Source organism: Sceloporus undulatus, chromosome 6, assembly GCF_019175285.1.
Source record: "Sceloporus undulatus isolate JIND9_A2432 ecotype Alabama chromosome 6, SceUnd_v1.1, whole genome shotgun sequence".
NCBI classification, from domain to species: Eukaryota; Metazoa; Chordata; class Lepidosauria; order Squamata; family Phrynosomatidae; genus Sceloporus; species Sceloporus undulatus.
In genome coordinates, this window is record NC_056527.1 from 122493773 (window position 1) to 122518606 (window position 24834).

The 24834-nt window shown below is 40.7% G+C and overlaps 1 protein-coding gene and 1 long non-coding RNA gene across 2 annotated transcripts; one reads left to right on the forward strand and one right to left on the reverse strand.

The window, feature by feature from the left end:
* Positions 1-9: 9 nt before the first annotated feature.
* Positions 10-14295, reverse strand: IKBKB (inhibitor of nuclear factor kappa B kinase subunit beta). The gene is made up of 21 exons (XM_042473194.1): positions 14001-14295; positions 12216-12310; positions 11383-11500; positions 10030-10099; positions 9305-9393; positions 8977-9066; positions 8253-8377; positions 7228-7335; positions 6888-7017; positions 6501-6695; positions 6059-6173; positions 5522-5645; positions 4939-5090; positions 4122-4183; positions 3785-3894; positions 3063-3112; positions 2713-2812; positions 2425-2572; positions 1682-1809; positions 524-614; positions 10-201 (listed from the first exon to the last, which is right to left on the reverse strand). The coding sequence occupies exons 1-21, from the start codon at positions 14127-14129 to the stop codon at positions 133-135; spliced, it is 2298 nt and encodes a 765-aa protein (XP_042329128.1). The 5' UTR covers positions 14130-14295; the 3' UTR covers positions 10-132.
* A 16-nt stretch (positions 14296-14311) lies between these two features.
* On the forward strand, positions 14312-21746 carry LOC121933451. The gene is made up of 5 exons (XR_006104526.1): positions 14312-14393; positions 15318-15642; positions 16076-16326; positions 17174-17475; positions 21245-21746. It is a non-coding gene; the product is annotated as an uncharacterized LOC121933451 (long non-coding RNA).
* The last annotated feature ends 3088 nt before the right edge of the window (positions 21747-24834 follow it).

A 24834-nucleotide genomic window follows, 5' to 3' on the forward strand; every position in this document is an offset into this window, starting at 1 on the left:
GAAAGCAGATAGGGAAAAATAAAGTTTATGTACATACAGTGAACATTGTTTTCTGCGATCAGCAAGTTTATGTTTCTCATCAAGAAAATCACCTATCCATCAGCATAGAGAAAAGTTACTTGTAAATCTATTTCACATCTGGGTTTGTTCTAGGCTCTCTTTTTCTTCTGCATGAAGTTTTAGCCAACTCCAGTCCAGATCCTAAAGGCAAAACAGTAACCATAGCTGGTTAGAAATTAGTAATGTCATGACAATATCACTATCTGTTTGCAGCAGATGTGGGCAATTACAAAGGATGCCACCTTTTTGCCCTTTCAGCAAGCCAAACTGGCCAAAGTTTACCATTCTCTGTCTTGTTTTCCAGGAAGGCTGTTTTTTGTTGGCTGGCGGGGGCCATTTAAGAGGAATCATCCTCAGATTTAAAAAAACTATTTGGCATGTGTGAGCCCTTGGGGGGGGGGTCCCTGTGCAACCCATGAGCCACACTTTCCTCACCATGCTTCACCCCATAAAAATATCTTACCGTAAAACTGTATTCTTGATCCTTCATTGTGTCCAACATCACATTCTCCAGCTGACTGCAGAGACTTTGAGACTCCATCAGCAGCTCCTCACTAAGAGAAAAAACACAGGAGGCTTATTTTAAAATAGATAAGAGAATTAAGTGCCATTTGCTAAGATTGAAGAGTTGCTTTTGACATAGTAAAGGTTCTGCCAGTACTGGACTCAGAGAGAATGGATCGACCCTGGGTCTCTGAGTTGTGCTGCCAGAGCGTCCCAGCAGGGTTTGGGCTTTTGATTCCCACAATCCTGAGGCAAGTGTTACCTCTTGATTCTCCTTCATCAATACTGATCACCAGCTGCTTTTCTAAGTCCTCTGAGTTTCAGGAGCAGTTTGTCCTGTTGCTGAGGAAACACTTTTCAAGAAGAAAAGCAAGCATGAAACCCCTCTGGGCCCACAGAATTACTGGGAATATATTGGAACATAGCCACTGTTTCTGATGCAAGAGTAAGTAAAGGGGACTGCATATTTTCCAGACACCACCACAGAAATCATTGCTTGCTTTCTGGGGGAAAAAATATCAACCCAGGTATATTGTAAAGAGTGAAGAGGAGGCAGGCTTCCTTGGGCATGTGCATTCTGAGCCAAAGCAGTGTCTCCTTCTGAAGCATGTAACCGCAGCCACAAGTTACTAACTGCATTAGTTTACTTGCTTTCTCCTCATTCCACCCTTGATGGAAATTTCAAATACTAGTGTCAAAAGATAACCTTTGACAAAAATCACCCATAACCCACAACCAAAGAAAGATATATAAAAAGTCAATATAGGAGGTGCAAATGTATTGTTGAAATACACTCTGTAATCCTGTCCGGAATTCTTGACCTTCCCATTCATCTTTGCTCACTGCATGTTTAGAGACCCAGAAGCGCAAGTGCAGGAACATTGCCGTTCCTGAGGACTGGTGTGGGTTTTCTTGGTCAGTACTAAAGCACTCTGCTCTGAGAGGCAGACATGGCACACTGCAGCAGGCACCCATTTGAGCAAAGCTATGAGAGGAGGTTTCTGACCTACTAGTGCAATCCATAACATCTGCATGATCCAGTGGGAATGCAGTGTGCAGAATATCAGTGGAGAGGTAACCTATGGCTAATGCACCAATCTGTCACTATTTGCATTACCTTTTAATCCCACCATCCGTCACATTCTTCTGTGGGGCTGTGACCTGCACTAGAAGCTGACCAGGGCTACTGAGGCGGGAAGCATTTATGCTGTCTGGACTCCCACTGACAGGGCCCCTCACTTTGCTCTGGAAGGAAAAGAAAGGACAGAGTGAGTGTTTTGCATGCAAAATGGAGACAAACTAGTCTCAGTACAAAGACACTGCTTCTTCTCTTCTAGAAGAGGAGAAGCAATGGGGGAGAATGTGTTTGCAAGCAGGCTCTGAAAAATTATTGGTGGGGATTGCAATTTCCAGAATCTTCCAGCCTGCATGGCCTTTTCCAAGAGAAGATCAGTAACAGTAGTCAAGTTTCTCTTGAAGACGGCTTCCTACCACATTTATCCCATAGAGCAGTGTAATGTACCAGCAGGAGTAGGCATGCTCCACTGCACAACTGTTAATGTAATGGCTGCAAACCTGACTACTGTCCCTTATTCAAAGAGTGGTTGAGGGAAAAACTATTTGGACTACAGTTTCCAGAATTCCAAGCTTAGTAGCCCCAATAAAATAATTTTGACAAACTATGGTTAAAAGTGATTCCTATCACGTCACACTGGAACTCTGAAGCAAATCTAGGAGGTAAGATGATAGGGAAAGTGTCTGCAAATGGGCAGTTAATGCTGCTTCATCTCTGCTAGCTGGAGAAAAAGAAATCTGATGTGCCAAATGTGCACACAAAGAAATGTCTTGTACTTCACCCACACAGGCAATTTTCAGCAGGTTCCACAATTCTTTCTGCCGTTTCTCCTGAAGCCCAACAACCGTTTTCTCATCTTCTTTCATGAGGCTCATCACCTCATCCACTTTAGGAAACAATTCCAGTGCCTTTTGCTTGCAGACAACTGTATTGCTGTGTAAAGAATGATAGTCTGGTCATATCAGCAGCTATTCTTTACTATGGCACCATATCACTGTTCCCTCATGAAGCTCCCCATAAGTCCAGGTGAGTAGGACAACTTCTTCATTGGAACCAGCTTCTCAGGGTCCTACCTGAGCTGGACATAAAGGAGGCGGACTTTCTTTTCAAAGGTCTGGATTGCTTGTAGGAGCAGCCGCACAACCTCTTGGCAGTCTCCACTAGTCCTCTGGTCTAGAGAAAGAGGCGGAGGGAAGGTGTGTGTGCGCACATGCAACATCAAGTAATACTGAAGTCACTTGAGCAGAGTTACTTTGAAGTTACACTTCAGAGTTGCTCTGGAGTTAACACAGAGCAAGAGGGATGTCCAGCTAAGGCTACACTCATCTAAATAACATTCATTGTCTTCCCATGCTCAGCAGAAGGTCCCTGCTTTGAGACAGGGATCACTGCAGCAAAAGTCCAGTGCTATGAAACCTTTTACCTCTTGGTTTTTCCCTCAGTTTCCGGTACAAGTCCCTTGCTTGTTCCTCTCTGTAGAAAAGAAACAGGAAAACACAACAGCAATCTGAAGGAAAGAGAAGCAGACTAGTTTTCCAGTATTTTAGAAACTGAAGCAGTAACGCAAATGAGAATATGAGGTTAACTAATTTCACAAGATAGACAGACTATAAAGCGGCCCTGCAATTAGACATTTAAGCATTCTTCTTATGGTTTGCTAATCCCTTCCCAAATCCTTTCTGGCTACCCTTCTTAATACTTCTGCATCTCAAGAATCTGAGTGATAGGAGATAAGTAGGGCATCCCTGACCAAGAAGACTGTTCTGTACAATCCTCAGCTTCAAATAGTAAAAAGCAGACAAGGCCTTATACTCTCTCTTAGTGTCTAGGAAGGCAGAGTAGATGACCAGATGGGCCTATGAAATCCTGGCAGTCTATGAAGGAAGCATAAGATGCAACTGAAATTAAGTGGATTTTCAGTTTTATCCCCTTGATTTTAATAAGTCTTAGGCAATGCCTAATTCCTAGGGCTTGCTTACTGTCTGTTTTGACAAAGCAAAAAACCCTCCACAAAAAAAAATCCTCATTGTTTTATGCATTATGTAGATAGCTCCCAATGTAGATGTCTGATGGATGACCTTGTGAATGATGCCCATTCCTGCTGTGCCATACTGGCAGGCAGTAAAAAGGGGAGCAAATACTTACAGGTCATCCAAGGAGCTCCCTTGTTTCCGTCCCTGAGGAATTCTTTGCAGGTCCACAATGTCTGTCTGCAGGGCCATTGTTTTCTTCACCAGCTGATCAACCTCTTCTTCCTTGGAAGGAAAGGGACACAAAAGCACAACAAATCTCAGAGATGGTTCATCATATGGTTAGCATACACTGCAGGCAACTAGCTCCTTTCAGCCGCAGTCCAAACTTCTCCCTCCCTGTCCCTTTTGCCTTCTCACAAGGCAGGGCTGGGTAACGCTGGCTGTTTTATAAAGGAACGAAGGAAAACACTGACTTGGAGTAATTAAGACTTTAAAAAGTCAAAGCTTACCCTTCCACGGAGTTCTACAGCCTGCTCCATTTCCTTCCAGGCAAGCAAGAGTTTCTCAGAGGCTGTCAAGAGAGCAGAACAAAGGGTTTCAAACTAAGAATAATTAAAAATAAAACTAAAAATGAGGAGGCCCTTCCGAAATCCTAAAAAAAGTCCACCTGAGGCTTTTTAAGGGGTTGCAATAAAATGTCACATGCTGTGGCTGATAACTGTCTGATGAGAAAATACCAGGATTTGCGGTAAGCAGACACAAACCAGCAACTAATTCAAAAAACAATTCAGGGGTTATATCATGAACTGAGGCAAAGCCTGGTGGGCCTTTTATGGGTTGTTTACATTGGGACAGCAGAAGTTAAGAAATTTTCTTTGTTTTGCTGTGCATGAACCACCAGAGAGAAAGAAAAGCCTATGAAAGGTAGGAAGTGATGCAACTGCATTTCAAATCTAAGCCCAGGGTGAGGGTAGGCTGGGACACAGGATCAGTCTTCCAGTGATCCAGGATAAAAATGGATTCATTTAACTACATCAAGTTGATAAAACGCAATTCAAAAAATGTAGGTTTGAATCTTCCCTTAACGCCTTTCACAGTGGCACAGAAAAAATGGGCAGGTCATGGAAGAGAACTTTATCTTCCTTTTTCCTGACAGGCGCTAAAAGCTTTTGACACAGCAAAATATTCAAATGAGGAATCCTTTCCTGTCAGCCCCATATGATGAAGCCCACTGCCTGCATTGTACAAAAGCAAACACCAGGGAAGAAAACACGAGGTCCTCCCAGTAGCAACCAGTCGCATCCCACTCAGAAGAGGAACACTCACTGATTCCAATTTCGATTTGCTCGTTGTACTTCTCCAAGTCAATCTGGATGCTGGCTTTGAAGAAGTCCAGCTTTGCCTTCAGCTGCTGGGACAGGGAGGCCATGGTGTTCTTCATCTTGGAAAGGGTGCTGTTATGCCGCAGAAGGTTCCTCCTATTGAACCAAGGAGGGAGAAAGTCACCCCTACTGCAGAAGGCCAATGCACTATGGCCCAGGGCTACAAAAGCAGGTGGAGAGGTAACACTCTGCCTGCACAGTTCCATAATCCAACACCTGCATGTCTAGCTTCAATGAGTACAAGCAAGAGCACAAACAATATAGGTGGATATTCTGAAATTTCAGAATACAACTGAGCAGGTGAAGTCTTGGGTTCTCCTTCAGGGCTAGCATAGGAAAAATAATGTGGACGATATATATAATGCAAGTCTGGTAATATTTTTAATGATGCAGAATGATACCCTAACTGGGTGTGGATATGGAGTTTGGGGACTGGTGGTGATGCAAAGTTGATGTACATGATACACATAGGCAGGCAGACATAACATCTGACTCCCTTCCGCAAGTAAAACCATCATACCACATACATGGCTGCTCGCTGACCATTTTGAAGCTGGTTAAAGTCCTCATTGAGAGCTCGGATTGAGTGCCAGACCTGACCCCACACTTTGCGCAGCTGGGAAAAGGCAAGGGTTTTTTTGGGATCCTGAACTGCAGAAGAAAGAGGAGAAATGCCATCACTGAGAACAACATAGGAGATGGACAGAACTAGAGAAGTCCAGTCCCAGTCAAAGCTTCTAAAGCTTAATATGTCAAGTGACACCAGAATTAGAATTATCTTATGGTAGGCTCTGTTGGATCCTTCTGGGATCAACTAAAATCTTCAGTCCTAAATATCTCTGCAGCCAGCAGTCCCAAACTACTCTCTCCTCCACCTCCCACTTGCATGAAGAACAGAAGTTGTCTTATCTACAGTCTGTCTTGAAAATAACTGGAAATACCTTAAAACCCAGAAAGAAAATTACAGTTTCAGCAGCAAACGCTCCTCGTACTGCAGTTTCTCCTGCCAAAAGTCCACTGTCCTTTCCCAGCCCATCAACATTAAACACAGAGAAGGTTCTTACGGATGCAGTTAATGCTTTCTGGATGAGGCCGTGGGGAAATCTGAGACTCGTAGGTGACTTTCCGGTTGTCAAATAGGAAAAAGAGGCCTGTGTCTGCAGCTGTGGCATCGTTCAACTGCAAGAAAAGGTAGTGTGTAGCCACATCATGAGAAGACATGAATCACTGGAAAAGACACTAATGCTAGGAAAGGTAGAAGGCAACAAAGAGAGGAAGGCTGCATGCCAGATGGCTAGATTCAATCATGGAGGTCACAGGCCTGAATTTACAAGACCTAAGCAAAGCAGTGGAGGACAGGGGGGCTTGGGGCTGTCTTATCCACAGAGTTGTCATGAGTCCAGGTCAACTCCAGGGCAGCTAATAGCCACCATATTAAGAGAAAGTATTTAAATAACAACGAGAGCTGACTTAGTACCAGAGGATGAAAAATGTTACTGGACTCACTTTTATGTCAGCCTGATACTGAATGTCTGGTTTCTCAGGAAACAGTGCTAACCCGCCTTCCTGCAGCAGCTCCTGGTCCTGCTCTGGGATGCCAGTATCTGCCTCGATCTTGGCTTTTATGCTCTGCAAGGTCTCTTCCTCTGCCAGAGGGTACACATGCACAATGCCTGTTACCATGTTCAGGATATGAACAAGCTGGCAAGAAAAAAAATAAAGCAGAAAGAAATGAAGTTAATAGGCACCAGCTTCTTTTGCAGAACAAGCGACCTATTGTTGGTATAAAGGCTTTAAATTAAACCATCTAGGTTACTAATCTGGCCAAAGTATACATCCCACATGTTACCATATGCAGAACTCTTGTGTTTCTTTCTTCTTAACAGAATATACCTTTAAATTCAAGATATCATCCAAAGCCTTGAAACAGCCATTGGCGCCATAATTGGGGTCAGTGCCTCTTTGCCGCGGATGCCATTTGAGCATAAGTTGTAGCCATTTCTCCAGCCTATCAGCCAAAACACTGTGAACGCAAGCATGAAAGGAACAGCTTGAAACAGTTACCAAAATACTGTATGTGTGAAAGAGAGAGAGGATCGAACATCTTCTCTAAAATCCTTTTCTGAGGACTGCACATCTGGGAGTCATGCGCAGTCAAATTTCAAATCCAACTGTCCCTTAATCCCAGAGACAAAAACAAGCAAACAGAGCTTTCCTGATGTATGTTGCTCACCTGTTCAAATTATTGGGGTGTGGCAATTTGCTAGAAAATTTCACCTCTCCATTCAAGTCTTCATAGACGACAATATCCAGCTCACTCTTCTGCCGAACTTTTGCATGCCTAACAGAAAGAATCAAGACAGGGTTCAGAGACATCAGCCTCTTTTGTCACTTGTATTCTGCTATTCTATTTCACTTCTCAACACAAAGCTTTATCTCAAAAAGCCCACTGCATATGTCTATTTTAAATCACAGTATCATTGAATTCCCCGGCTATCTACCATTCCCCTAACTATCCAGATAGTGGAAACTCCCTTTAAAATATTGTTGGAGTTACCCATAGCTTAGGATTTGAACGACATGGTAAACTGCAGCAAGCCTAAAACAGAATCAGAAACGTTCAATCCCCTCCTTGTAGGCATCCACAGCATAAGGGAGTAGGGGACACACAAGCCTTATGGTCATTCTCACAATACTAAACTATGGTTTAGCATTATGCCTGAATGCCACCATAGTTACACATAATAATCTTTGCTTAAAAATTAAACTCTAGGGAAACAAGTATTACCAGTTTGAAGCAAAAGGTATGCAGAATGCTTACCGGCTTCACATGTTCACTAAGACTGAAAACCCTCTCCTGCAACCTGGAACCAACTTCCAAGAGGAGTTTTGCAGCATCAAACAACTGTCCCTATAGTGCTGTTTTATCTTTTTGAAGAACATTAATTAGCTGCCATATCCTCATGTAAATGTAAAATTACACTAACTGAAAAACTGAGACTTTAAACTAGCCAGAAGCCAAGGGAAGAGGGAAAATCAGCAAGATTATCACATACGAAGAAACATAAAATATCATGTTCTAATGTATCATGTTTATAAAAATTAACAGTCATGCACACTAGATTCTTATAAAGCACCCCCAATCTATGGAGCATCCAACAGCTGTTTCTTTTGTCATTCTGTCAAGATAAATGTTAATCAACTTCTTATCTGAATTCAAGTGATAGGAGACACACCTGAATTCTGCTCTTTACTCACCATTGCACTGGCTGCCAGTTGGGCAGAAAAGGCCGGAAGCCTGTGATACATTCAAACGCCAATGTGCCAAAACTCCAGTAATCTACTGTCACAGTGTATTTCTGTTGCTCCAGCAACTCTGGGGCCTAAAATGTTGAAAACCAGAAAAAGACTAACAATGCAATGCTACATACATCTAGACAGAAGTAAGCACCATCAATTCAATGGGACTCATACTCAGGTAGGGTGAAACCCTGTATGCGCTTAGGTCAAGCTCCAAGCTTCTTTAAAAGCTCAGGAGAGTCCAAGCAGAATCCTTGAAATGTTCCCTCCATCCTCACCACATGAAGCCACCATATCTTAAAACCAGATTTTTATATGAGAGGGTTAAGACTAGTATTGATGCATTATCTCACAGACAGCACATTTCATCTGGGGATGTGGCAATGTATACTAGCTTAAAAAATCAGTTTGGTAGGCAAATTCATAAGGTATTGCCTATAAGAGCTAAATGGAACTGTTAGATATAGAGAAAGTATATTATAAATGCCAGATACTGGAAGGATATCGCTTTCATGCCCAGAGCCCCCAGTAAGAAAGTCAAAACATTTCCTCTAGACACTGGCTTAAGATTTTTTGGTACCCAACAATTCAATGTCCTGTTTATTGATGGCTACTCTGATGTGCTTCTCCCATTTTCCCCATCCAGTTCCATTTTCCTAGACCCATTTGAAAGAATCCTTACCAGATATTGCAGTGTTCCAACAAAGGAAGTACAAAGGCTGCCTTGGTCCAGTTCTTTGGCATACCCCAAGTCAATGATCTTGTGTATTAGCTGGCAGAAAAGCATAGAGATTACACTTATAGGAACATGTGAAGGGAGAAGAAACATGATAGCACATTGACAGCACACAAGGCAAAACAGATGCTAAATGCATAGGTATGGTGTTGGATGGCCAACATTTAATAACTTTGGCTGACAGCTCCACTGCACTGAGTTCAAGATCCAGCAGGATCCTGCACCTAGTAGTGATAGTTCCTGATAAAGCCAAATGGAGAGGATGTCCACTCACCCGCTCTTCTCCTTGTTGTAGGACAATGTTCTCTGGTTTCAAGTCTCTGTGGATGATCCTATTCTCATGAAGATATCGGAGAGCAGAGGCTAACATGGAGAAAAGGCACATTCATTAGCAAAACCTGTACACATTTAAAATAAATCTGTGTGCTCTGTTGATAATATCAGAGAAGATGGGAGTGCAGAAAGTTCAGGTTGCTCCATCATTATGATCCAGAAGTGGGGAGAAATGACTTTAAAAAGAGTCATCTGACAAACAGAGTTACTTGGCAGAGTCTGTCTTCAGAAACAGAACAGTGGCTTCAACAGCAGCAAGTACTATGGCTCCCAAAGGACAAATTCATTTGCTGGGGCATTAGACAGATAGCTTGCCTCTGAGATATCAGGGCACATTTTGCCTTCTCGTCTACAGAAGTTTGCAACTTGTCCTCTTACCAAAGAATAAAACAAGACACTTGCATGGATTAGAATGTTAATTTTTCCAGTAAGAGGGGACGGTATGTCTACCTTACTCCATCTCATACATACCCCTTCATTGAAATGGACAGCTGTACATAAGTGCTACAGTGCATTTACACACTCCTGCTTGTTTCAATAAATTTGTTCAGCACAGCTTTCCCCCTGAATGTGTTCCCTGAGACAGAGGTTTGATCCTCAATGCAATCTGATGATCGACCAGCTGGGGTTTCTTCCTCTAAGGCTGGGCTACCTGAGCTCACTTACCAATGTCTGCCAACAGGATGAGGATGGCTCTTTCGCGCAGGCCACAACAGTTCTCAAGCTGATTCAGGTGCTGCAGGGTTTCAAAAGAGGAGATCAGAGAACATCAGCTCTCTGTAAGTGTTCTATATCCGGTACGTAGTTAGCAATTTTTATTCTTCATCTTAATTTAATCTCAAAGGGGAGAAAGTCTTTAGCTAAATTCAGAACCAATCTATACATTTGACTGTATTGTATAGTCCTGTATTTGAACTCTCTTCTCCATTTAAAGAAAAGCTCTGTCTTTAATACAGAAAACACACATATCAGGGTGAATAGGTTTTCAAGGCAGCTTTTCAAAGGCAGAGAGATTTTGAGGTAGTACAGCACTGAGTCACATTGACCACACTTGCATTATGAAGTGGTACAGTTCACAAGAAACAGCATATTAGCCATTTAGAAACAAAACACATCAGAGACATGTCCTCTGTCTTCCCCTCCCCTCCATCAGAACAGTAAAACACTTCTACCACCATCTAACCCAGCATCCCTTTTCTCACAATGGTCTTTTGCATACCTCCAGGATACTACAAGCAAGTTGGAAGGAAACTACTCTCCTCAACTGTTCATGCCCCCATATAGTTATTTAGACAGATACACCAAACTTAGAATCTCCATTTAATTACCAAGGCTTATAGTTCAGTTACACCCACATAACTCTGATGCCATCCCCACAACTATGTAACTGTGCTTAAATACCTGCAGCTCTAATACTATCCTCCATCAATACATGTGAAATACTAGATTGAAATCCACGAAAGATGAAATAGTCTTTGGAAAATGACTAAATTGAGACACTCATTTCAGTGGTTCTAGTCTGAGAGTGATAAGTCTAGGTCCAACTCAACGAGTGTTTCTTAACAACCACTATATAAAGAACACTGCACCATTTCAGAGGAGGAAACCACATAAGCTCAGGCCAGGACTTAAGGCAAAACCTTTACTAGAACTAAGGACTCTGCAGGAATGCACAGCAGCCATCTGATTATGCTTCATCAGATTCCTTAGTCTTTCCACTTCTATAGAGCTGTTGTGGTTCTTCTGTGCCTTCAAGAAGACTCTGACTTATAGTGACTGTATTCTGGAGTATCCCTGGGCAAAGATTATTATTCAGGGGAGGTTTGCTATTCACTTCCTCTTAGGATGACAGAGCGTGACTTGCTCAAGGTGACCCAGTGGGTTTTCATTGCTGGGTGGGGATCTGAACCCTGCCCACCAAGTGTCCTACTCCAACACTGAAACGACTATACCATGCCAGTGTATATATCTCTGATGTATAGTATACCTTAACATTTACAGTACACCCCAAATACTCACTCTTCTGAGATCTCCTCCCTGGCAAAATTCCATGGACAACAGGGGCAAGTCATTCTGTGCCAGACTTTGCATCCCATCTGGGACGTCCCGGGCAGCCACTACGTTGGGATGATTTAGACTGAGAAAAAAAGAAACAGGGAAAAGAAAGCATGTTAAGATTTCAGGAGGCACTTTAGTTTCAAGAAATGCTTTTCACATTTTCAGGTTCGGGGGAATACTTCCTACGCTGGCCGCATCTTGCTATGCAAGTTCCCCTGTCATGGAAACATTAAACATTGTAAAGCAGGTATGCAGAGAGACCTTGTAGCACCTTTGAGATGAACTAAAGAAAGACGTTGGCAGCATGAGCTTTCGTAGACTTCAGTCTACTTCCAAATGCATCTGAGGAAGTAGAATGAAGTCCACAAAACCTCATGCTGCCAACTTCTTTCTTTAGTTAGTCTGTAAGGTGCTACAAGGTCTTTCCACATACTGATTCTACAGACTAACACAGCTATATCTTGAATTGCAAAACAGGAGTGTGTTCTCTTCACACTGCAGGAAATTTAAATGCTTGTAGGTTTGTTACATAGTAGATGTGTAACTATTCAGCTATTCATGGCTGTAACAGCTAAGAGTGACTTAGCTAAGATATTTTAGTATCCAGACAAGCAGCTTCTTAACTAGCTGCATACAATGGCCATGTTTAAAAGGCTTCAGAGCAGTGTCACCAACATTACCTTGGACCTGAGATGGCTATCTGTATAACCTGGACATCCAAGTCAAAATCCTTACTGTAAATGCCAACACCAAAGGCCACTTTCAGAAGCCCCAGGTTTCCCAGTCTTGCTCACCGTTTCATGATCTGTATTTCCAAACACCATCTTTCTCTGTTGCGTGGGCTGAGCTCCTGACGGCATTGTTTGATAGCAATCTGCTCCCCGGTTTCCTGTTTGAAAAAGAGATTCCGGCAATATGAACATTGGTTCTCAAACTCTGCACATAACTTGACAAGTCCCTTAAGTGTAGCTACAGATTATGCGGTTCTTACAGGGCTTTAAGAAGAAAACCATGCTGGCAAGGGGAAAGCCTTGTTCGAGATCAACCCTATTTTTCTGGCCTTTTTGCTTCTTGTGTCCATTGTATCAGAGTCTGATGTAACGAAGGATCATATTTGGGCTTCTATCTGGACATCTCCCTTGCTGAAATCAAGATTGATCAACCCTGAGCAAGACATTTTAAAGCTGGTCCACAAATGGTACATGAACCCTATTAAACGATCACGGATGATAAAGTCCATGTCACCCAGTTCCAGGGACATATATCCGTATGTGGATCGACTGCCCCCAAATTAATTATTTTTGGCATAAAGTGCTCGATCAGATTGTTCTACTTACAATGATAATAATAATAATAATAATAATAATAATAAGCAACTTCTGCCCAGCTCTTTTGTTACTTTCCAGTTACACCAAGGGCAATAAAATTTTAAGACGCAGAACGCTGGTTGTTTTTCTTTTGACAGCAGCTCGACTTGCAAGCGGCCAAATCCTGGAAAGACAGGGCTTGTGTCCCTAAATAACTGCTGCAAAAGAGTCTGGGACCAACGGGTGACGGAGAAGCTATTAGGCAAAATGAAACGTACTTTTCAAACAACAAAACCAAGAACCCTTCCATAAAAAATAAACGGCTTCCTTTTATCGATTTGGTGAATACAAATTCGATCATTTGTCCACCCTCCAACTTGCCAGCAGTCACTAAGGTCCAAACTATTTCAAATGACTTAAACTGTATAGGACTCTCTCTCTCTCTCTCTCTCTCTATATATATATATATATGTATATATATGTATATATGATGCTTCTTCAAGTTTATTTTATAATCGTAACATTTTGTCGGGTTTAAAGCCATCCTTTGTTGTATTATCATTATTTTTTGTAGAATAAAAATCCCCCCTCCAAAAAAGAATTTATTATTATTATTTATATAGTGCTGTAAAATGAAGGATCATTGTTAATAATTAATATACTATATATTATCACATATTACATATATATATATATACACACACACTTATTATATATATATATATATACACACACACAAACATTTTATACACACACACACACATATATATATACACATACTATATATATATATATATATTAGATACACACACAATCAGATGTTAATTGTTAATTATCTATTAATGTTGTTTTAATAATCGATAATTTAATTGTATATTATTACTGATGAGAGGGTTACGGAGGGGCAGGGTTATAATGCAATTATATTATATTGTATTGTGTTGACATTGTATTTTATTGGTTTATTTTAATGTAAGCCGCTTCGATCGTTAAGAGGAGTGGGATATAAATACATTATTACTATTGTTGTTGTTGTTGTTATTATATTTGATGCATTTTTATTGAAGTGGAGAGAGGCCCATGAAAATGTATGGAAGGCCAGAGGAAGAGCCAGAAAGGAGACTAAACGTCTCACAAAACGACAAAACCTATGCGTTGAGTGGTCTTTGGGGATTTATGATTTACGAGTAAAATAGGGCAAAAGTAAATAAATAAAAATGTAAATGTAAATCTAAACACGGCGGGGCCTCCTCCTCCTCCTCCTCTTCTCACCCGGTGCTGCCAGCGGATGACATTGCCGAAGCCCCCGGTCCCGAGGCGCTCCTTCATCTCCCAAGGCCCGCAGCAGCCCTGGGACTGGAGTGGCGCCGGCGCCGGCGGAGGAGGAGGCTGAGGCGGCATCCCTGACTACGCCAAGCCCCGGCTTCGCGGAGGGAACTAGGCCGCGGCCACCGCCGTCCCTTCCGCGCTTCTCGTCAAGAGAACGCCAACTATTGCCACTGCTACTACTAGTAGGAGTAGAGCTTATAAATGGTGGTTTCTTTCTCCTCAGGGTTATAGGCCAGGCTACTTCCGTGTTTGGAGAAAGAAGAAGGAGGGCCCGAGGGAGGGAAATGGCGGAGGAGGCCCTTAAAGGAGGAGCTTCTTCATCACACACAATAAATGGTCGGAATTACAAAAAGGATTAAAACTGGTTTCTTTTTAAAGTGGTTGTTCGTCCTCCTGAGACGCTTATTTTCGCATAAAACTATACAAAAAATATTATATATGTGTACTATATATATATATATATATATGCATATATATAAGTATATATGTATGTATACATCCAGGTGTCATTAAAAGCATACACGTTTTTTGCCGGTTGAGACCAGCCCTTTTGAGGTTTATATTTTATTATTTATATATTATTTATTTATATCATAGTATTAATATTTGTATTATATGACATTTCTATTTGTTATATTTATATCATATGTATATTATATTTAGATTATTATTGTTAATAATAATATATTTATATTATCTTATTAATATTTATATTATCTTATTAATATTTAATATGTTTATTATATTATGGTACATTTATTATGTTTATATTATAGTATTAATATTTATTATATTTATTCTATTTATATTATAGTATTAATATTTATTATATTTATTATATTATGGTTCATTTATTATATTTATATTTATATTATAGTATTAATATTTATTTTTATTATATTTATCATTTATTATGTTAGATTTATTACATTTATAGCATTTTACATTATAGTAATAATATTAATATTTATTATATTTATAAATTATTCTATTTATATTCTATTATAGTATTAATATTTATATTATATTATTTATTTAGATTTTATTATTTATTTGTTTATATTTTATTGTTCTTCTCAATGCTCCTCAATGAATCGCAGGATAACCATGGCATGATCTAGCCATGCGAGGGCAGCATCTTCTCTCTCCATTTTAGAGATGCGTAGACTGACTGTTAGGGATTTGTTTTAAAATCCTTTGGCTTGAGACCAAAAAATAATATTTCTTCTCATTCTCCTCTTCTTCCTTCCATCTTTACAGAACCGAAAACGAGACCAAAGAACCGAAGATCCATCGTTGGCCAGGTATAGGATGCCAAAATGAACCGGAGGCTGCCTTAGGGCTGCCTGTTGCCCATTCTGACTTCAAAACATTGGACCTTTGGGTGTTTTTTGCTGTAATGGATTAAACACAGCTGGACGTCTCAACGTTTCCAAATTCACTACACAGATGCATAAAACATCCTCCGGAAAGCAGATGCCTTCGCATGGCTATCCTGTGTTCTGGATTTTCCAATGTAAAACCAAACAGATGTCCAGAGGGGGAATCACAGCTTTCTGCAGCCTCACCCACTCCTTCACACTTGGTAAAATATCCCTTTCCATGCCCTAATAATGTGCCAGGCAGACAAAGAGTCTGGTTGTTGCATTGGCATTGCCTACAAAACCAATAAATCACTTTTCCCCAAGAATTAGACTCAGTGAGTTTTGTCATTCCCAAAGCCTAATAAATCAACCGTCACATGGCTTTATATGCCACTCCATGCTGTAGGTCTATTGTCTCTTTTCTAGATACTGGGGCAAGGATCTTGCAATAATAATAACTTAATTAAATTAAATCATATTTGGCAATGTTTCCCAGAGATGGCATGTGACTCATGGGCTATTAAACTTCCCTAGAAATCCAGCTTCTAACTCTTGGGAGACATAATAAGTAGGCCATGTGCATTCCCTATTTTCTTCAGAATTTCTTTCTCAGAAATATCTTTGAAGAATTTATTTTCCTATCTTTTTGTTTAGGAAAGACAAGCCGGTGGGTCCTAGAGCAAACCAAGCCTGAGCTCTCCCTAGAAGCCAAGATGACTAAGCTGAGATGGTCATACTTTGGACAGATCATGAGAAGAAAGGGCTTCCTAGAAAAGAATAATGCTTGATGAAAAGAAGAAGGCAGTAGGAAAAGAAGAAGACCTCATTCCAGATGGATCAATTAAATCAAGGAAGCCATGGCTGCCCTCAGTTTGCAGGACCTGAGCAGGGCAGTCGATGACAAGGTGCCTTGGAAGTCTCTCATAGGTTTGCTATAAGTTGAAGCCGACTTGACAAAAGTTAAATACAATCACACAGCTCCACACATCAGTTATTCCTAAAGGGATTTGTGATGCTCCCTTATAAACCCAATAAGAGACCACAAAGGCCATCCAGTCCAATCCCATTCTGTCATAGAGGAACTCTCAAAGCATACCTGACAATGGCCATCCAGCCTCTCCTTAAAGACCTCCAAGGAAGGAGACTCCAAAACAGCATATTCCACTGTCGAACAGCCCTTACTGTCAGGAAGTTCCTCCTAATATTGAGGTGGAATCTCTTTTACTGCAGCTTGCATCCATTGTTCTGGGTCCTAGCCTCTGGAGCAGCAGAAAACAATCCCTTGGGGTCTCTTCCAATTATTATTATTATTATTATTATTATTATTATTATTATTATTATGCTTTATTTATATAATGCTGTAGATTTATATAGCGCTGTAGAATTCTATGATTCTATGGATGGATGGATGGATGGATGGATGGATGGATGCGGAAAGTGTGAGATGGCTCCCATCCATTCCACTTTTGGCTCCAGATCCTCCACTCGTGGCATACAGCCTTTCATCCGGTTACCCCTGAAATAATGTGGTCCTTCATGGTCATCCTGGGAGAAGGTCCCTGAGCCCCACTGTAGCCCTTCTCCCAAATGGATGGGCTGGTATCCCTTTGGTCTTGTTCTCTATCCATCTTCCTAGCATATCTACATTCTTGGGAAGGGGTTACAAAACCACAGATGCCTCTGTTACATCATCCAATAGGCATGTCCAGGCAGGTCAACGAACACGGCTTGACTTCCACTTCTCTCCCCCAGGAATCCCAGGAATTTCTCTAAAGAACTGAGTTGATGACAACCTGAAAAGAAAAAGGACGACCTTTGGCTCCAGCAGGCGTTGGCAGGATCTCCACAAGGGTGATACTGAAATGCCTCCGAAACCTGGCAGAAGCATGAAGCGAAGAAGGGGAAAGGTGTCTTCCTGGGAAATCACTTCCACCATACCCAGCATATTTTCGATACCTCCCTAAGAAGGAAGGAATGTGAGATGCAGAATGAAAAGAGTGGTGCATTTCTGTTGTTAGTAACCCCGTACGTCATGGGCGTCTCTTTGGTTATGGGTGAGTAGTAACTTAATTGGGGCGGAAGGCCATCTGCAAGCAGGGTGGGACAAGAAGCCTGCCGATAAGAAGGATGACCCATCCAATTGCATCAGTATTTTAGGATGTCCAGAGCTGCGTTCGCTGAGATGGCACAAAGGTTACGCCAACAGCTGTGCCCTCAGGAAACTGTGCCTAGTTCCTTCCCTCCCAACCCAGTTCAAATGATTGCACTGACTTTGTGATACTTCGACAACGCATGACAACTCATGGCCCCTGTCTCCAAATGTTCTGCTATAGGAACATCACTTGCCTGTACAAGGTTTTATCTTCCTGTAGGTGAAATCACAATGCTTTGTCTGAGCTCATCATAAAACTAGAATAGTTAAGGACTATAACACACGACATGGATAAGAATTTCTCAATTGCTGGTGGATGAGTCTACAGACCAGACTACAATGGACTCTTCACGCTCGCTGGATTAGGGGCACAGGACCCCCATGAAAGTGGGAAAACTACAAATAATAAAACACTATTTATTTATTTTTTACTTGAGAGACTAGAAAACTCTAGGTCTTCCAGGGCAACTCTATGGTCAACATCTGCCAGAAGCTGGCCATAGAATTGCACTGGAGGACCTACAAATGCTTAGGCAAGTGTTCTCTCTAGGAATCTCTAGGTCCTTCAGTGTTACTTTTGTTGGCAGTTGACCACAGAGTCATGCTGGAGGACCTAGAGATTCCTAACAAGACCATATTAATCAAATATATGATCCACAGAAGTCAAAGCTGCAAATGTGGAGGGCTGACTGTATACAGTGAACCCTTGATACCTGATAGGGTTTGTTTCCAGGATCCACTGTGGATACCAAAATCTGTGGATGCTCAAGTCCCATTATATACAATGGGATAATAAACTGGTGTCCCTTATGGCAAAATCAAGGTTCACATTTGAAATTTATTGTGTGTGAATATATTCAAGCCATGGATGGTTGGATCTGTATCTAATGGGACTTGAGTATCCACGGATTCTGGTATCCATTGGAGAGGTCTTGGAACCAAACCCCAGCAGATCCCAAGGGCCTAATGTAGTGTGTTTTGACATATCCTAAATTGTCTTGAGACTCATATTGGGAGAACAGCAGGATATAAATTAAATATTTTCACTGAGTGTCTAATAACAGCTTAGAGGCCAACTTAGATTGGGAAAATAGATCAAGACGTCAAGCTCTCTCTCCTAGTTGCCCCTTTTCCAATCACAATTGGAGTCCCATTTACCTGCTTTCAGATAAGAACAAAATGTCGGGAGACTTGACCACACAACCCTTGCGACGCATGTTGTTTGGTTCTTGTGGACCTATTTTGTGTCAAAAGGCTTGCGTTAATCATGGGGAGGTTTTTCTCTTTGATGGCTTGAACAAGCAGCAGTCAATGGGAAAGCACAAGGGTCTGCGGTCTTATCGCTCCAGAGCAGTCTTTGCTTTCACAAGAGCAGGAAGGCTCCCACCTTGTTTCCAGCTGTGATTTTTATTCATTCTCTTCAATGTTGAACAATTAGGCAAGCGCTTTATTATGGGAACCATCTCTATTGCAGTGTGAGCCAACAACAATGTAGAGCTCAGCTGTAGCCCCAAATACAGTACAGTGAGTATCCCAAGACCCCTCCAAAAATATACCAGAAGAAGTTGAAGTCAAGAGCTAGTCAAGATCCAGTTCACCTGGCATCATCCAGAAGATATACGTATTTGTAAATATAGGTGCCAGGATAGTGCAGTGGGTTGAGTATTGGACTCGTATTTCAGAAGATCGGGCTCCAAATCCCTGTTCAGGTACGGAAGGCCAATGGTGAACCTTGTCCAAATGCACCCTCTCAGACTTATTAAATAATAGAGATGATCAGACAAGGGGAAAAAGCTGGGAATAAAAGGCATACTCCTGACTTAATTGTGCGATCATGCGAAAGATTTTCAGACAATGTCACATTCATCCAGGATTGATTCCATGAAGATCCAGGAATGCTCCAGCATCAAACCATTCCTGGGACTTAGAGAGAGGCAATGGCAAACCTCCTCTGAAGAAATCTTGCCAAGAAGACACTAGGTTCACAATTCTGGGGCCAGCTTGATGTATTGGTTTTAATAATAATCATAATAATTTTAGCCCACCTCTCCCTGCAGATCGAGGCAGGTATTGGACTCTGGAAGACCAGGGTTCAAATCCTGGCTCAGCCGTGGAAACCCAAGTCTCTCCTCCTCATTGCCCTAACCATCGCCTCACCGGAATGACAGGAAACCTGATTCATTCCAGATCTTTTTTGTTATTATCTGAACAGCAATTTTCATGCAAAAATAAACCTCCCAAAAGCCGATCATTTGCTCATCCAAGGAAGCGAGGGAAAGAGAAACCCTTGTCATCAGGAAAAAGCTGTAATGTCCAGAGATGAGAATGCCAACCATTTGGCTTTGGCCAGGAAGAAACCTTGGAGGACCTCCAAAGCCAATAGAGTTTTCCCTTCATGTGCGCCTCTCCAAAGTTTGTTACCCGCGTCACCTCTAGGCCTTATCACAACATCGCCATTTAAGTCATAAAGCAATGCTTTGGGAAAACAGACAGTGTTGCAGAACCTAGCTATGGAAAATCCAATGGAGAATAATGTCACTTCTGGACTCCACCAGAATCATAACTGGACAAAGGATAAACTTAACTGCAAAGGAGAAATTGTGTAGGAAAACCCCAAAATGTTGCTGACATAAAAGGACAGCCGCAAACAGAAAGAGAGAGAGATTTCCATTTCCTCTTACTTTTAATAATGCTTTAGAAAACAGTGAAGAGTTAAAACAAACACTCTTTCCGTTGGATTAAAAATGTAAACACCTTTTTAGAAATACAAATAAAAATGGCTGAAGCAGGGTTGACAAATAATAATAATAATAATAATAATAATAATAATAATAATATGCCAAATTGGGGTAGTTGGAGGATATGCCAGCCTCTCTCTTTATATACAGCTCTTTATATACAGAATACAGCCTATTCTGCCCAGTTATTTACATTTTGGGATTTCGTTCAATATTACAAAGAGACACTGGACAATATTTCCTTGCGCGAGTCCTTTTTAAAACATATTATTTTTATTAGCATATAAAACATCAAAATAAAATCCAAGTACTGTACCAGATAGTTTTGTCACCGTTCGCATCCCAAATCTCCAACCTAAGCATAACAAACAGTACATATATATATATATATATATGTACAATAGTATGTGATATCAGGGGAAAATAGCATTAATAATTACTAATATTTGCACTGTAGAACGGTTAATATATTTGTTAACTGCCTCCTCAGTTATAGTAGATATTTGTGTGTGTGTGTGTTTTAAGATTATATTTTACTTGGATTATAGTCTTTTATTCATAATGCAATCGCCTTGTCGGTATGCCAAGAGATTTTACAGACTAACATGGCTATATCTTTGAATTCTACTGTAATAGCTTAATAATAATAATAATAATGCTTTATTTATATAGGGCTGTAGATTTACAACAATTGCCTAACTTTAAACGCATGGAGCTGTTTAATATTTAGGGTATTTTTGCATTTACTCTCCTGGGTGTGTTTTCTCAGCATTACATGATCATCATTACTGCATTTTCTGGCTGCACTTCTGCAGTAATATTTCCATAAAACAAGAGAGAGTAAGCCTTTTTGCAAATGCACATTAGTCACTTTCTAGCAATGAGTTTCATCATGACAAAATGACAAAATACAGTTTCCAGGACTTAATCTAGACAAATATATGAGAGCCACATAATCTAATCTTGTTGGTAATGTTTCCAGAAGACGCTGTTCCTTGCAGCCAACGGATGACATCAAGACCTTTTTAATCTATCGTGCCACATGTTATCTAAGGATGACATTTCCATGGAAGATGGAAATACAGATGAAGGCATCATTGGCGCTCCCTCCGAGGCACGCCGAGTCCCACCTCCAACTACAAATCCCTGGATTTTGGAGGACAGAGTCGTGAGATTTAAAGTGGTATAAAGCGGATAGAACTGTGCCATGTGGGTTCGGTTATTTGTTTCTTTAGGGTGCATCTACACTGTGGAAATAATGCAGTTTTGATGCCATTTTATCTGCCATGGCTCCATCCTACAGGATCCTGGGATTTTTAGTTTGTGGAGGAACCCGCACTCTTTGGCAGAGAAAGCTTTTAAAACGACAAATCCCAGAATCCCATAGGAGCAGGTCCCTTTCTTAGTAAACAATTGGGCAGGATATACTGTATATAAAGAGCTGCATATATATATATATATATATATATAGAGAGAGAGAGAGAGAGAGAGAGAGAGAGAGAGAAAGTAGCATATCCTCCAACTGCCCCAATTTTGGCATCCTCTCTTGTGCCACAACTTTTCTGTTGCTTTTAAAATACTCCAGTTTCTTTCTTCTCCTCCTACTTTCCCCCTTTTGTCCTCGTCTTATTTCAATTGCAGCAAACTAAATTCAAAAATGCAAAAGTAGTTAGCACTGAATAAACTTAGAAGAGAGGAAGCAGTGGATTCCTGTCCTCCCCAGTAATCTCAGGCAAAACCAAACTGCTGCACTGTCTGTTAAAATTGGTGTCAAACTGCATTTGTTTCTACAGTGTAAATGCATCTAGGAGCATCCATTTTGAAAGCAAAGCATGGAGCAAAAGCCCAGGGCCAAGCTCCACTCTCAGACTATGGGAGATATCTGCACATTTGGAGTCTCATGATGAAAACACAGCAGACCATGAGTCTTTTAATCTGGTATTACTGTTGCCTATTCTTAATACTGAGCTGGGGCAGTTAAAGTGGTCTCAAACTGGATTATTTCTGCAATGTGTTTTGGACCATTATTGTAAAAAACTTGGGGAAACGACTGCTACAAATTGTGAAATTAAGGCAGCATGACACTATATTGTCATCCATTTGTATACATACGCATATACATGTGTGTGTGTGTGTGTATATATATATATATATATGACTTACGCTTAATATAGATAACAAATAATTGTGATGGCATTAACCAATTTACATTTGATTTGCATGACTTATCTAAATGGAAGTAATATTTTATGCAACCAGGTGAATTCTGTTGCATTTAGGAGTCGCCAGATTCATTGTGGTTGGAAAATAGCGGAGGAAGGAATATATCAAATGAATGCACTGAACTTACAAGAGGAAGATAAACACGATATCTTGTTTCTTGTCATGTATTACATTAAACAGCCTCTCTCAGTTCATCAGAAAACTGCGGTTGACTTTGACGTCAATCCGGATTTCCGAAAACAGGCTGTACTCGTTTTATTTATTTGTGTTTACTACAAATGTTGTGTTTGGACGGTACAGTAATCCACATCTTTTGAGTTTGAAGAACAAAACTAAAACATGTTAGAAGATTAGCTATCAGGAAGTTTATCTCCAGTAGTTAGGACTGGAATCCTGTATCAGCTACTTAGTTAAGGATTCAAAGATATAGTCGTGTCAGTTTGCAGAATCAGTATATATAGAGAGATCTTGTAGCACCTTTGAGACTCATTGAAATAAAAGTTGGCAGCATGAGCTTTTGTAGACTAAACTCTACTTCCTTAGATGCATTTGATTAATGGAGGATGCAGTACTTTTCCAAATGGCCAACACAACCAGGATATGTTTTATCAATAAGGATCTGATCCAAGATTGGTATGATACTCAGGCTTCAATCCCAGAAATCTTTTCAGCAGGTTTTAGGACCTTCCCCCTCTCCATACTCTTTAATATTAATGCTTATTTATTTATTTATTTATTTATTTTGATTTCAGAAATAGAAGTGGACTCGGGAGGATGGTAGATATGGAAGAGATAAGGAAGGTTTATGGAAGAGAGGAGGAGGAAGGAGAAGAGAAAGGGAAGGGAAGAGCATAAAAGAAAGGTAGAAGACTGAGAAGTGAAGGAATAAGTAGACAGGTGAAGAAGTAAAGAACTGAAAGAGTGTGGAAGACTGGTAATGGTAAAAATAAATTAATTGAGTTATAAGTATGGAAAGTTGCATTTTTGGTTGTTTGTTTGATTTGTTTACAATTAGCATTTGTATTTGTATAGTTTTTTGTGGGTTTTTGGGGCTCTGTGGCCATGTTCGAGAAGAGTTTATTCCTGACATTTTGCCAACATCTGTGGCTGGCATCTTCTCATTAATAATTAATGTGTCCTGCCACACGATATGCCCACAACATGCACAACATCCAGGTGCATCTACTAGGGATCTGGCCTGAATTGTGTCTCCATGCCATGCATTGTGTGAAAGGGCTCCTCCACCCGCCTTTAAGGAAAGGCGCAAAGCTCAAGGGTCAATGCGCCACGTGTTTCCTGGTTGCCACTTCCTAGCATTCATGTGTGGCTGTTGGTCTAAAGTTTCCCAGGCTTTTATTTCAATGAGTCTCCTCACAAGCCAAGTGAGGCCAAGGCAGAGGGGGACAACTGCAATACAGCGCTGGTTGTCCCACCCAAATCATAATATGAGGATATGGAGTTCAACCAACTCAAGTTAAGCCACTTCTGAAGACGTTGTTCTTGGGCTTTTATCCAGGTGTAAGTTGCACTAGGCACATGGAGTGGGTTTGTTTTGTTTATTGAACAATGCACAGCGGTCATATACATACACCGCACAAGCTGGTGGTGAAAGTGGAAGTCTGCAAGTGGAATTGCTGCTCATGCGGTATTCAGAGAGCAGTGTACATTGTATTTGCACATTGCGCACTGAGCCCTGTCCAAGTGTATTGCACTACAGACAGCTGTCCCTGTCCACAATTCTTTATCTGTGGCTTCAACTATCCAATATTTTGAAAATATTGTAGAGAGAGAAAGAGAATATATATTCAATATTCTCTTTCTCTCTCTCTCAAATCTAATTTGGTGACACACACACACACACACACACACACGCACACATATATGGAGTGGACTCTTGTTACCTGCTGAGGTTTGGTTCCAGGATCCCCCATAGATAACAAAATCCATAGATACTCAAGTCCCATTAAATATAATGACAGAGTAAAATAGTGTCCCTTATATAAAATAGCAAAATCAAGGTTTGGTTTTTTGAATACTATATAGATAAATAGATATAGCTATATAGAATATTGAATATATACTCTCTACAATACGGTCCAAATATTGGATGGTTGAATCCATGGATAAAGAATCTGTGGATATGGCCAGATGATCATAGTACAATAGACATGGAGAGTGTATATACTGTATGTGTATGTGTGTGTAATATATATATATACTGTGTATATATATATATATATATATATATATTATTGTTGTTGTTGTTGTTGCTGTTGTTGTTTTCTGCCATCAAGTAATTT